Below are 14,371 nucleotides of genomic sequence, written 5' to 3' on the forward strand. Positions count from 1 at the left end.
GTGGTTTGCATCAAGTATTAAGCTGGTGATATCAACTGGCGCAAAAGTCGTTCTTTCAAGATTCAAAGATGAGTTTTCTTATGAGCAAGCATTTTATTTTAAAATTACAGTAGATGAATACATTCCCCGCATAATATTATATAATTATGAAATTCGGAGGTACAAAACAGAGGGGGCGTCATTTTCCATTCAAATCTTGGAACCACCTTTGGAATGATGCATGACGATGATGATTGTTTATTACACGAATGCTGTTTCATGAACGGTTACAGGAGGTGACTTTCGATTAAGAAGGGAAATTTCCTCGACAAGGTCATGATCAATGACTGCAATGAATATTATGCTTGTTATCTTAAAACAGAACCAAAACGGACAGAATTTATTGATGAAATTGAATGCATAAATCATTACTCTCTAGTTAAATAAATTTAATAATACACAACACTCAATTGTGTAGCCAAGGCCGTGGAATGGACGTGCTCGTTTCCTCTGGCTCAGTACGGCTGGTGTCTCTGGCCTCCGCGTCCACCTCCTCGACCCCTCTGCTTGCCGCCGCCTCCGAATCCGCCGGGGTTGCCACCGCCAAATCCACCGTAATTTCCGTAGCCAGTGTAGTCGTAGCCACCGCCGTATCCTCCGTAGCCGCCACCGTAGTCTCCGCCGCCGTAGTAGTCGTAGCCCTGGCCGTAGTAGTCGCCGTAGCCACCGTAGCCGCCTCCGCCGCCCCCACGACCGCGACCACCTCGCATGCCGCCGCCGCGTCCGCGACCACCGCGTCCGCCTCGGCCGCCGCGCATCGGCATGTTCTCTGGTCTGGGTGTGGCCTTCAACACCAATATAGACAAATGAACACACATTAAAAGAGTTGCTTAGATTGATCTTCTGGCGTTTCAATGGTTTCAATTAGCTCAACGACTTTAAAATACAAGATAGGTTACTCTTGACCTATAGTCTAAGAAGGAAATCTGCTTTTTACTCTTTCGTGTCGCGTAAATTTGGCCGATGGTTTGCCCTGCCTACTTTGATATCTCTCCATGGCCCTCACGAGTCAGCTGATCGAAGTGAAGTTGGGTGAAAGGACTCGGAGAGAACTACTTCACCCCAATCAGCTGACTCAGAGAGAAATCAAAGTGAGCAGGGCAAACGATCGGCCAAATTTCCGCGGCACGAACGAAAAATGGCATATTTAACGGGAAGTGTGCATTTCTGCTTCTATTTTACTAATATTCCAAATTGAATTTTGGCGTGCACGGTTCAAAGCAAGGACTGCAGACCCAATAATTCCAGAATTTTGTTGCTCTTGCTCTAGATGTAAATTTAATGTAGTTTAATTTGAGATTTAAAGCTACAAATCCCTGAACCAGGCTAAACACTTAAAATAAACGGATCAGGATCGATCTTTAGTGGGGCAACTAGCTAATAACCATCGAATCTCTAAACTAACGAAGCAAAATTCATGGCAGTGATGTAAACAACAGTCCATGCATGCCAAAATCACCAGCTATTAAATAACTTTTGAGCCTTTGCAAGCTGACCACCAGAAGAAAGCAATACTAAGGCTATCTGGCAACCCTAGGTCCTTACCTTTTTGACATCGACTTCCTTGCCGTTAATTGTCTGCTTAGGCGTTTTCAGCAGCTCCTTGACCACCTGCTCGGAATCGAAGGTGATGAAGCAGAAACCCTTGCGCTGGTTCTTCTGCTTGTCGAACGGCATTTCGACCTCGACAATGTTGCCGAAATTGGAAAAGAACGCTTTTATGTCGTCGTCAGTCAGCTCAGGCACGAGGCCTCCGACGAAGATCTTTCCGTGCCTCGCCTTCGCCTTCTTTGGATCGATTTTTTTGTTGTTAATTATATGGTCGCCGGCGTTGAGGATCTTGTCGAGCGTGTCGGCCGACTTGAAGACCAGGAAAGCGAAGCCCCTCGAGCGTCCGGTCGTTGGGTCAGTCTTGACGTTGATGCTCTCGATTTCGCCAAACTTGGTGAAGTGCTCGCGCAGCTCCTTATCCGTCGTCTCCCAGCTGAGGCCGCCCACGAAAAGTTTGCGGTCGTCGTCTTTTCCTGGAGCTTCTGCGCTGCCGCTGTCTCCTCCGTTGCCTCCGTTCATGTCGCCGAGGTCTTCCCCTGTATCTTGGCATTCCTCTCCGTTGCCCATTTCAAAATCTTGGTTGTCTGCCATGTTTGCTCACAACTGAAAATTAAATCATTCAAAATTAGCTGCTTTTTCAAAGAAATTTTTACTAAAAATGAATATGTAAACAAACCCAACAATAACTTAATTTTCAATTAAAACAACATTTGACGCTCAAAGCACGACGAATTACATTAATGCACGCAGAGAAATGAGTTGTTTCAGCTTGTGCAAGTGCATTTACCCTAAGGAAGGTCAAACGCAGACACTAACGAACTTTCATCAAGGTTTGCGTCACGGTCGCGAGTGCTAGAGCACCATTTTCCACTTTCATGACATGTCAAGTTTACCGCCTATTCTGGCCGACTTGTGGATAGAGCACGTGCCTAACTCACAATTAACCAGACCAGATTTTGGGTCAACATTTCGCGCAGTTCAGGTTCAAGTTCGCTTGCTGTTGTTTGTAAACAGTATTTTAGTGCACAATTAAAAAGAGGAAATGCTGAAGATAAGCGGGCGCGTGCGATAAAATTGCGGCGAATGCTCTGTTTACTAAAACCCGCATCACATGTGCACGGTTGTTTTGATTCAGTTTTCATCCATAAGCTGATATTTTCCTCAGATAAAATACATTCATATCAAATCTTGTGGCTCCAAGTTTCTTTAAATGCGGTTTTTTACCCTCAGGATCAAGTAAATCCAAGGTTTATTTGGAAAATAAGGTATAGCGTGCTGAAAAATGGAGCGAAATCTCGCGGTACAGATTTTGGAATCGAGTTTCCCACGAAAGTATGCACCCTCCATCTAGATTAATTAGAAATATTTATGCACTCACGTTTTTTTAAGTATTCTGTGTGAAGAGATCTTGCTTATATGCAAATTTAGATCTAAAAACGAATTATTTGCTGGTTTGCAAACGGCTGCAAACCAGACGAGCCTAGAAAGGAAGCTCTGGAGACGCCGGACGCCGAATCATGGCGGCAACAGTTTAAACTAAATCCAGACTAGTTGAAACTCAAGAATTGTTTCGAAATGATGCTTGGAATTTGTCCATTGATGATTTGAGTATTATTTAACATAGTTTGTTCTGATTCGAACCATTTACGCTGTTGCCTACTCAATAAATAAATTAAAAATTAGATGGAAAATTCTCGTTAAGTTGGTATTAACGCCAGCCAAGCTATTCAGAAAGATGGCGATCGCAGAAGAGGGGAAGAACTGATTCATCCTATTGGTGGTCCCAAGATGAGCGCTAAAAAGTAGTCGATTTTTTATTTTATTATATTACAGGTGAAATCGCGGGCAAATTCGCAATTCAGTTCGTTATTACACAATGCTAGCGAAACAAACACTGCGCCTGACACCAGAATAAGGTGTGATGGTGGTTTAAAATTTTAATTTTTCATGATTTGGAAGTCAGATTATTTCACATGATACCCTTAATTTATTTAAACTTGTACAAAGCGTAATATTAATTTCCCAAAATATCTTTCAGATAGTTTTGATGATTCTATGATCTTCTCATAGCTAGCATTGTGTTGATTTCCCAAATAATCTTTCTCATGCTGTCAATGACTTCTTTAAGTTGCTTATTCTTCAGTGCGACTTGCTGTAATAATAATGATAGGTTGTGAATGTCCCATCGAGTGCAATAAAAAAAAAACAAATTACCTCCATAACCTCATTCTGCTCTTCGCAACTCTGTTTGTACATTTCAGAAGTCTTTTTCTCCTCAGATTTCATGTCCCATTCATCTTTGAGAGGAATGAGGCTCTGAAAATGGTCTTTGATAACTACTGTTCACAAAAACGCTATGGCCAGAATTACCTCTATGTGAGTGTACTCCATGCCTTGGCAATTTTCGTTGCATTTTTCATAAATGAGGCGTAATCTTTTAAACAATACTTTCAAAGCTTTCAACTGTTCCTGAACTTTGACTCTTTTTTCATTGGTAGCGGTCTGCCCCTGAAGTGTTCCGTTCGGAAGCTAAATTAATTGCGTCATAAGAAATGTGCTCTGCGAAACTCAGGGTCCGGATATTATTTACCGAAACCGACTTGAGAGAGCTAAAAACATCTTGCGTTCTCGACAAAATGTCGTGAACGGTTTCTTGGCCCAAACGACACAGCATGGCCGTGTTGACGTCTTTGGGTTGGCCCTGCTGCGCTGGGGTCGGCGCCTGAGGTGGAGTTTGCTGGGGGGTGGTGACGCCCTGCTGCTGCTGTGGTGGTTGCTGCGGCTGCTGCACCCCTTGCATCGGCTGCATGGGCTGCTGCGGTTGCTGCTGTTGCATCTGCTGCGGGCCGATCACTCCTCCAGGCATGCCTTGCGGACCCATCTGAAATCCGACAGCCGTTTTAATTTGTAGAAATTGTCCAGCTAAAATGATGGAAGTCTCAGCCAGCCAAAGTGAATGTGGCTAAGCTGCGCCTAGCGCCAGTTAAAAAGTGTCAAAAATTAAACAGTGCAGAAGAAAAATGTCTTTCGACCCATCGGATCGTTGAGCACTATCAAACTTTACGTTTAAAATATTGTCAACCGCGCCAGCCACCTGTCAAAATCAGGGTTGCATTTTCTTACCAACCGGTTTTTTCACCACTGGTTTTTACCAACTTCTAAAGCGAGAAACGAATTTATTCCATTTTATCCCCAGTGAAAATCTAAAATTTGTGGTCAGACTGGTCGAAATTTCCTCTAATGAGCAGATTTTTTTATTTAAATTTCCATTATATGGTGCCTCATATTCTCTAAAAAATATTCTGACAATTTTTCATGTCAAAGTCTGTGATAATTAGAAAATTATTGATAACTGAGGTGCTAACATTGCCTGCAAGAAATTGTTAAAAGAGAAAAAGGATTTATCATTGCATTGCATTTATAAAAATGCGTTTTTTGCAACCCTGGTGAAAATGGCAAGCCGTCGCCGGGCAAAAAATTCGGCTAAGCCAGTCCCACCAGCCACCGCCTTAAATCTCTCGGCTGAGTGAGACTTCGGTATTCGGCCGTACTTGCATCTGCTGCATTTGCTGTTGCATGGCCTGTTGCTGCTGCATGGGCATCCCTGGCTGCATCTGAGGCTGCATGCCCATTTGCTGTTGCATCTGCTGCATTTGGTTAGGCAGCTGGCCGGGGATCTGTCCTCCCATCTGGTTTCCCATTTGTCCAGCCATTTGGTTGCCCATCTGGGCTCCCATTTGTCCGTAGCCCTGCTGACCCATCATTCCTGCGATAAAATTCACTGATGTTATAGCATTCTCAAGCTCTAAATGGAATTTTCAACTTATAAATTATCATAACTCACCTTGTTGCTGAGCTGGACTCATCATTCCGACGTTGCCAGCAGCCCCTGGGAAAGGTTGTCTCATTCCACCCTGCTGCTGAGGGTTTGGGTAGCCGCCGCCTCCGCCAGGATACATATTTTGTGGGCCTGCCATTTTTACAGTAAGTCAAGACAGGATTTAACAACTCGAAGAATTCTAGCAAGAGAAACAAAAAGTTCAACGAGAAAATTAGCGTAAATAAGCCCAAGCGTTTATGTAGCCGAAATTAGTGTAAATGTGTGGTAAAGTTACAGTTTCTGTCGGGTTACACATCTCGCCAGTTCTTATGAGAATCCCATGTTTGAGTAGGGGTGGCGAAAACTGTAACTTTTCCATATGTACAAAAATGCGAAATGACGTTGTGAAGTGAATACAAATATAAAGAGCGCAAATTCGCTGTGCTAAAGCCAGCCAAAGCTTTGAGACAATCAAAAGCGTGGATAATCACCGAAATCACTGAATTCAACCTCTTGAAAATGCAGTGACCTGTAACAATTTCTGATTCAAAACAAACAAGAACGAGGAACGAGACGCCAGCAAGCTAACAGTGTCAATGCCGTCAATGGTGTGTGGTGTGTGGGGCGTGTGGAGTGGGGCGTGCCGGGCGTCGGCATACGTCACGAACAGCAGCCAATCGCAGATCCATATTGGACTTTTTAAATGTAACGTTGAATGCGATTGCTTTAATTCCTCGAATTTGAAATGAGTTGGCGGCACGGGAACTTCTAATTTTAAAAACGGGCTGTGTGGGATTCCTGTGAGAATTTTAAAGCGATTTTTTGTTAGAGTATAAGCAGTAAAATAAATTAGAATGGAAATAAACACAAGAACTTGATAAATTAGGCATTCGAGCTTGCTTGAATCGCATTATTTGTGAATTTTATGTTTTCTTTTCTTTTAATTTGACATTTAACAAAAAAAAAATAATGCTTGTGGATATATTCAAAATTATATTCTGTTTAAAATGTTCTTGCAATAAAATATCCTAGTAAAATATGCATGTATGTAAATTATTTCTTTAATAGTAAAAAATCACATTGTTGCCATTTCATATCTTTGCTAAATCGACTATTTTTGCACATCCCTTATTATAACATAACTGACAAAAGTGAATTGAATGTTGGGTACTATGATTTATACCATTTATATGAAAGGCTTCACGATTTCTAGCGAGTCTCGTTAGATGGCCACTGCCTTCATTTTTGCCAGAGAAATGCTCGTAAAGTTACGCCAAAGCGTGCAGACAGAGCATGGATGGATTGGATGCTAGCTGTTAGTGTTTCGAGTCCGCAGAGATACAAAATGTTACAGAATAGTCAAGAAGTGACGAGATTTGTTCCTCCTTTAAAATCCGGGAAAAAGTTTTGAGAATTAAATAAAAAAATTAAATAATTAAGGATTTAATATGGACTAAGTTTATTCTGATAAAGGTAAATTAAGGTTTTTAAACAATTGTTTTTACTTTTTCACAATAACTATACAAACTCACCATTGTAATCAATTAATTTTAGTAAGTTGAAATTTGCCTTTTACGAGTGTTGAGCAAAGTTCAACTCCATTTCAGCGAGAGTGCATGAAATTGATCAGAAGCAAAAAGTATCGGATGATTTCTGGGTGGTACGTTCCGTTTAATTATGCAAGCCGTGCAGTGAGTACACGTGTTGAACGACGGGGGAAAGCTGCTGCCAAGGCAACCCTTTCGCTCGGCGCTTGCAGCCCTTCATGCTCGCCCCAGGCGTACGCACGAAATCGGCTTTTCACGGCAGAGTCACACACCAGTAACGAGATTTCGTCCGCCCGGCGCGGTCCACCTATAACAAAGACACACACTCTATAGTTAGATTATTCGGTTCAGTCGGTTGGCTGGCAAGGCCAATGCGATAGCAAACTCACAGTGAGCTTCCCATGCAGATTACTTATTTTTATGAATGACACTAATTCCATTGAGAGCAATTACGCGGACTGTTTTGATATGGACGGTTTGAAATTGAACGGAATCACGCCAAGGCTAAGGAATAGATTTGAATGGCAAAAAAATCTTATGAATGGGCAATAGATTTTAAAGACCACGTCTTTGACGAAGTTTCTGAGCACACAAATCGATTTTAGAGGGTCGAATTAGGTATAGTGGATATTTTTTTCCGACCAAAAAAGTCCAGTGCGACATACAAACTTTTTTACCCGCCAAAACAATATGAATTCGAGAATTGCGCATGCGTCAGAGGGGACTGCATCCGACAAAAAAGTCGTTCGTACAGGCGGTCTCTGTGCAAGTGCTCAAACCAGCTCTCGCCTTCATATTTTTTTGGCGGGAAAAAGTTTTACTTATGCTACGCTCGTCGCGCTGCACTTTTTGGTCGAAAAAAAAATATTCATTTTACCTAATTCGAGCTCAGAAACTTCGTCAAAGACGGTCTTTAATTGAATTTTCGATTAACTGGCACGGAAAGATTAAAAAGTGCTGGTTTAATAACGATTCGCGAACTGCCTTCAGCCTCAGTCGAGTTTCAGCAGGCTCATCCAACCAACTTAATTGATCGCGTCCAAGTGCGTCGCTCATTGTCATCAGTAAATAATAATGAGGGGCGAGTTATGAGTGTCAGTGCACGCGCGTCCTCTCAAAGTAATTAGATGCAGGTTGGAACAAAAGTGCGCGGCCCTTGTTGGGCGGCGTATCAAGCCATCTCGGCGCGCAGAGCACACGCCATTATGTTCTATAATTTAAATTTCAATAACGCACCCGGCTTATGCGTGCAGGACCTTCTCAGGCGCTGTGCAGGCAGGGCTTCAAGGAACAAAGCTGCACACTTGTAGCATTAATACTGTTGAGTTGCTACAACTTGAGTAAAAATACACCATTCTTTTCTACAATTTGCAATTTTGCAACAGCAAAAATTCAAATTTTTTAAATTTTCTCCAAAATTCCCAGCGCTTGACCCCATTTTCTTGGCAGATTCCGATTCCTCTTGTCGAGATCTGTCCTGAAAACTTTTAGGGAAACTCTTTGTTGTGAAATAAAATCAGATTTTAAATAACGAGACAGTCGCCTAATTAGGAAACAGTCCTCACCATTTTTCAGCCACTTTTCTCAAAAATTTGCGCTGCTACTTAGGTTATTTTGGCTCTAACTGAATCATAAGAGATGAGTTCATTTATTGTAACCAAGCATTTTCCAGGATTTTGCAGTATATTTTAATTTTGTTGAACTGGAAGCTGCAAGAAAAAGAGAATAACAGTCCAAATGTCAAAGGCGTCCGTATTTTTACAACAGCGTGGCTTTGAAACGATTTTAGGATCTCGGCGGGGAATGACGTCAAATGGATTCTTCAACCCGGAACAAATAAAGCAAAATAAACAAAAAAAGAAAAGGACCAAATAAACTCCATCCATTCGAGACAACAGAAATCCTTAATTAAAAGACGAACGCTGGAGGGAAATCGAATTCATTTCGACGTTAAATTTATAATGATGCTGAAAAATGAGGAAAGGAAAAGCTTTTCTCTTGGTGCGCTGGGCTGGCCGAATGGCGCGTGCATAAAATATATTTCTGTTATCTCTATATCTCATCTGCGTTCGCGCTCTATTCCAGACACCGCGCGCGAGTTAAAAGCCCTGGCAGAGACCAGAGGTCGATAATTGTTGCGTGCTGAGGTGAATAGTAATAACGACAGTGTGTATAATATTTAATGTGAGAGCCGCTGGGGTAAACCGCGACTGCTGAGCCGCCGCTTGACCCATCCAAAGCTCAATATTGACCAAAGCAAACAAGCAAACATAATATATAGGCATTCAATTTCACGCAGTTAATTTACAGCTCACCATCAGGCCTTCACTCAAATCGGTTGAAATTTAATGCAGAAAGTGGATGGATGGAACTAGAAATTCGTTGTTAATTGTAAGACTCTTGTTGTTTAGCCTAATTTTACCAATTTTACAATTCACCAGATGTTGGCAAAAACGACCAATAAATAATCAAAACAAAAATATTGAGATGAAACCAGGGCCTGATTCACGTGACGCGCAGATATGGCGTCTGATAGAGTACGGCGGGAAAGTTAAAAACGTAAAATTAAATTGGTTAGGAAAATTTATTATGAAATACCGGCCAGCACAATTAATATTTTTGTTGTTATTTCTTTAATAACAGCTGCTTAGCCCGGCAACTGGCGAATCAACCGTCAGATTGGCTCATCACGTTGATGGAAATGTTAAAAAATACGCGGGAATGAAATTATTAGGTCGGCACACCTCTTTTTCGGCGCTTCTGATTGGCCTCCATCATTTCGACGCCATATTGACTTTTGACCGGCGGAAATCCACACAGATCGCAATCCTGACCCCGGTGGAAAAAAAACTAACCTCATCTAACAATAAAAGCGCAGAGTGTTGGTTTGTCCTGGCGTGGAAAATTTTGCATGCGCTGCGATCAGAATCAGAGAGAGAGGTACAAATTTTTATGTATGCGCGCGTGTGTATATATGCGAGACCTGGCTCCTTTAATGGCCCAACAATGAGGGACGTGCGAGCGTTTTGAGTTATTGTCCATAATGACACGACGGCAGCGCGGCGGCGTTCGCGTTTAATGACATCATCCATTAACCCAGATACAAGGGATTAGCACCGATTGCTTCGCAACATGGACGGAAAATTATTATTTGCCTTCCCTGCGCCGCCCATCTCCGCGCACTGCACGCGTTGCTTTTCCGTCGAGCATGTGAGTTTGCAGCGCGATTTGCAAGTCAATAAGTATATGGTGTAAAAATGGAGCTATTGTTGTCAACCGACCGAGCGGCGGCCGCGCTCTCGCATGCTCACTGTCCTCTGGGACGACTGTTTTGCCGGCACCGATGACTCCGATAAAAAAGTGGATATTTTTGGCACATGATGTGGAAAGTTGAAAACTCCATCATGAGAGAGAAAGAGGGGGGAATCCAAGTGTTGCACAATACTCACTTGTAATTTGAATTTGTCTCGGAAAAGTCAGAAATAAATTAAAAAAAATCATTGAAGGACTTATTTCCTGCTTTATCTCAGTTACTTAATTAAAAGACCGTCTATGACGAAGGTAAATTGGGTATTTTTTGCGACCAAAAAGTCGAGCGCGACCTGCGAACTTTTTTTCCGCCAAAACAATATGAATGCGAGAAGTGCGCATGCGTCAGAACTGGTTTGAGCACTTACAGAGAGACCTCCTGTGCCTTCTTTTTCAGATCCAGCAAGCTGTGACGCATGCGCACTTCTCGCATTCATATTGTTTTGGCGGGAAAAAGGTTTGCACGTCGCGCTGGACTTTTTGGTAGGGAAAAATTTCCATTTTACCTAATTCAACCCTCAAGAATCGATTGGTTTGCTCAGAAACTTCGTCAAAGACGGTCTTTAAATCCAATTTCAAACGGAACACTCTTTTCCGGCTCTGCAACAAAATATTTTTATCCAAAAAGAGAAGTGCTTTGCGTAAGATTTGATGGAAAGTGAACCCTTGGCCCTATAGTCTCCACGGATTTATCCACTGCGCATTATGATAATACTGTTGCAAAACAAAAATTTCGATGCCTATACAATAAACACGCATTTCTCTTTCGCGTGATCGCCTTTCAGCATGCAACATTGTAATTATGCTGCATGCTACGGAAAATCGATTTTGAATTATCATTGCAATAGCGCGATAATGCACGGAAAGTAAAAATAAAGCACGTCAAAACGGAAAAAGTGTGTTGTGCATAACACGAACGGGTGAAGCACAACACTACGTGTTAGATTGAGTTTTCACTCTGCGCGCGCCATAAATACTTGCTCTGCATGTTGTTATTGTTTTTTTCCCCAGCGCTAATTAATTTGAAGCAACACGAAATCGACCTCGCTCAATTTAATTTTACTTCTTAAAGCGGATCGATTACAGGGCGACAGTTGATTTTTTTTTAATTGTTGGATGCAATGAACAATTTGATTTAAAATTTTCAGCAGTCAAAAAAAGACCTTGCGCTATAGGAGATAGTGCTAACTTTGCAAACACTTTTCTAAAAAAATATGCCAATGAAAGCTAAGCTTTGCAATACTACGCGCCTAGTATAGAAAAGAAAACTGTGCCGCCAAACTTGCAAATCCAGCGGGTGGTATACCACTCTAGGGGTCGTGAGAGATTTAAAGACCGTCTTGGACCAAGTTTCTGAGCACACCAATCGATTCTTGAGGGTCGAATTAGGCAAAATGGAGTTTTTTCCGGCAATAAAACGACAATTAATCACCGCACCGCAGAGTGCAATTTGGTGAAACTCTGTCCCCCTTTTTATTCATCGCTCATCCGATTTCTGATACGAAATTTTTCTTGCCTGAATGAAGACACTCTCGTCTTGACGCAAGAGATTAGAAAGAGTATGCGGCGCGCGCAGAACATTATTTCCGAGGTAATAAATAATGAGAAGGAAAAAAGCGTTTTATCAGGGTATATTGAAATAGCTGGAGATGAATTATTCCGAAGCAGCACCGAAATAAATATGCTAATGCGCACGAGATGATATATTCACGAAAGGGCAGGAATGGAACTCGCCTCGCAGCAGCTTCGATGATAATTATGCATGGGAAATTGGCCACTCTGCATGTTTGGTCGGGCCCGCCATGTTCGAGTTCAGCGCGATTAGCCTCACTGATTGGCAATTACCCGATCGACACAGCGCTGTCCTGATTTTCACCAACCCACCAGACTTGATTAATAATAATGCGCCCCAGCAATTCGTAAACCATCCCCTGCTATAATCGTCTGGAGGAGGATTCCAATAAGTAATTCTGTCAAGAAAACCAAGAGGGCGATCAATCAATCACCTTTTCTTATTGTGAAAGCTACAAGAACCAAATTTGGCAGTGGAATCAATCAAATCCACATTTTAATATCTTTGATTCTCTCAGTTTAATCAGCTTAGGGTTGGGAACTTCAAGATAAAAAAATTCTCAAGATGGATGACAAATATAAGAATTTTTACAACATCAGCTTAAAAGCCACTGATTTTACTAAAAGACCTGAAATTTTAACACTTCGTAATTTAACATAATTTTTTTGGCGCGAAATTTTACCTTTTTGTGGTTAAATACGGAAAAATGCGGAAAAACCCCAAACTGGTTATTTTCCCCGGCTCATTTTTAGCGCAAAAAACCAGTGTTGCATTTTTGCGCATTACAAAATTGGTGAACCCTGGTTACAATTCGAATTATTATTCAAAACTCATTTATCAGAGGGCTTCACAGAAAATTTGGACGTTTAAGACGATTATTGCAAAAAAAATACGATATTATGGGATCTGGAAGTGAATTAGCCTCAGAAAAAGCTAAATGTCTTAAAAATCATTAATAAATGAATTAAAAAAAATGATTGTCGATTTATTTATACAAAAATTCATCTTCCCAAAAAATAACTGAATATTGTAATTTATTTGCAAATGTATCCAGTACACCGCCAGTTTAATATTTACTGTTTCGTCCAAACATTTTCAAAATAACTGTCAAAATTGTTCTGATTGTGAAACACACTTGAGTTCAAATTCAAAACAAATTTGAAGAGCACAGGGTTAAAATGCTTTACAGGCACTTGATATTGAAATGGACGGGTTGAACCCCACTCTATACTAAAAGCAAGCATAAAACTCTCTGCTTTGGACGAATATTGATGGAATAGTGACGTTTTATGAAATTTCAGGCTCGCGTGCGATAGAGTTCTACTTAGGAGACGATAATTCATCTTCCCTCTAAGCGTATGTTAAAATATTCAAATCAATACTCCCACGCAGATAATGAAAGCATGACGTTTATTTCTCTGGATGGCGCGGCAAAGAACAGTAGTGATAAACTGGAATAAAATATTCCTCCAACTTGACCTTGCGCCTTCGATCGAGCAGACTTATTTCCCACCCAGGTGTGCAGTGAGTTGAGATTCAAATCGGCCGTATTTTCCGTGCCGCTTCCCCCTTTCCCTGACAGCTTTTAACGAGCAGAAGAAAGGCGAAAATATAATATGCTGTATTATACGACTACGTGCACGAAAAGCGTTCGGAGCACGTCATTTTGGTGCCTCCTGCCTCGTCGTGTATATATTCGGAATAATCCTCCCCACAAAACTCTCTCTTTCAGCCGCCCGGCGTGATAAGATCAGATCAATGCCTTTTATTGCCGAAACTCGGAATGTAATGTGCAGCTTCATTTCATCCACAAATAATCTGGAAATGTATGCAGAGGCAGCACGTCATGTAGTCGCTCGGCGGGTGCGATAACATCTCGCGAGCTGCGCAAGAGCTCTTCTCATTCTGGAAATTTCAAGCGCGCGGATGACGTCCGTGCAAGAAAGAAACGTTTCTTTGAATTTTTTCGCGGTTGACATCTGCCCGTGACGCCAATGAACTGCACGACAGTTCAATACCAGGCGCATAGAGAGGACAAAAAGTAAAGCCATCCTCCGCACCGACGACTGGCCAGGAAAACAAACAAATTGGTGATGATATCGTTTCCAAGCTAGCTCTTCATTTTCTTTGTAATATGGCCAAAACTTTTCTGCTCGGTCGACGCAAAAAGCGTTTCTCCCTCTTTTTTTTCAATCAAGCAGAGTGCCTTATACGAAAACAACAGGCGCCGACCCAGTGACATATCAAGTGGAAAAGGCCAACCACGGAAAAGTCAGATGGTGTATTACAATCTCGTTATCGGCGGAATGTGAGCCGGGCGCACGGAATTCTTAATTTGAAATTCATTTTTAGCAGCAGCACGCGCTGCGCCAGATAGCATCTTTCTCGGCGAGAGTGCGAAGGAGAAAGAGCCTTGATATTAAATCATTTATTTTTACAATGTGGTGCAGACTGTTTCACAAGTAGGTGTCGGCCTGGTCGGTTCATACTTTTGGCATTTTTGCAGGCCGCCCAAGACAACTCTGTTCGCCC

General features: G+C 41.8%; 2 protein-coding genes across 5 annotated transcripts; both read right to left on the reverse strand.

The window, feature by feature from the left end:
• Positions 1 to 73: 73 nt before the first annotated feature.
• On the reverse strand, positions 74 to 3,123 carry LOC135944371 (RNA-binding protein squid-like). Of its 2 annotated transcripts, none has more exons than XM_065491251.1 (3): positions 2,969 to 3,123; positions 1,585 to 2,193; positions 74 to 824 (listed from the first exon to the last, which is right to left on the reverse strand). In XM_065491251.1, exons 2-3 carry the CDS (start codon positions 2,179 to 2,181, stop codon positions 495 to 497), a joined length of 927 nt encoding a protein of 308 aa, XP_065347323.1. In that variant the 5' UTR covers positions 2,182 to 2,193; positions 2,969 to 3,123; the 3' UTR covers positions 74 to 494. The 2 variants fall into 2 exon arrangements, with proteins under 2 accessions (XP_065347323.1, XP_065347324.1); XM_065491252.1 differs by lacking the exon at positions 2,969 to 3,123 and adding an exon at positions 2,378 to 2,476.
• A 223-nt stretch (positions 3,124 to 3,346) lies between these two features.
• Positions 3,347 to 6,035, reverse strand: MED30 (Mediator complex subunit 30). 3 transcript variants are annotated; one of them, XM_065491250.1, is made up of 7 exons: positions 5,902 to 6,035; positions 5,435 to 5,609; positions 5,142 to 5,356; positions 4,181 to 4,471; positions 3,961 to 4,119; positions 3,805 to 3,906; positions 3,347 to 3,385 (listed from the first exon to the last, which is right to left on the reverse strand). In XM_065491250.1, exons 2-7 carry the CDS (start codon positions 5,565 to 5,567, stop codon positions 3,362 to 3,364), a joined length of 924 nt encoding a protein of 307 aa, XP_065347322.1. In that variant the 5' UTR covers positions 5,568 to 5,609; positions 5,902 to 6,035; the 3' UTR covers positions 3,347 to 3,361. The 3 variants fall into 3 exon arrangements, with proteins under 3 accessions (XP_065347322.1, XP_065347321.1, XP_065347320.1); XM_065491248.1 differs by lacking the exon at positions 3,347 to 3,385 and adding an exon at positions 3,543 to 3,742; XM_065491249.1 differs by lacking the exons at positions 3,347 to 3,385; positions 5,902 to 6,035 and adding an exon at positions 3,541 to 3,742.
• Between the last annotated feature and the right edge of the window lie 8,336 nt (positions 6,036 to 14,371).

This window comes from Cloeon dipterum, chromosome 4 (assembly GCF_949628265.1).
Source record: "Cloeon dipterum chromosome 4, ieCloDipt1.1, whole genome shotgun sequence".
In the NCBI taxonomy this organism is placed as follows: Eukaryota; Metazoa; Arthropoda; class Insecta; order Ephemeroptera; family Baetidae; genus Cloeon; species Cloeon dipterum.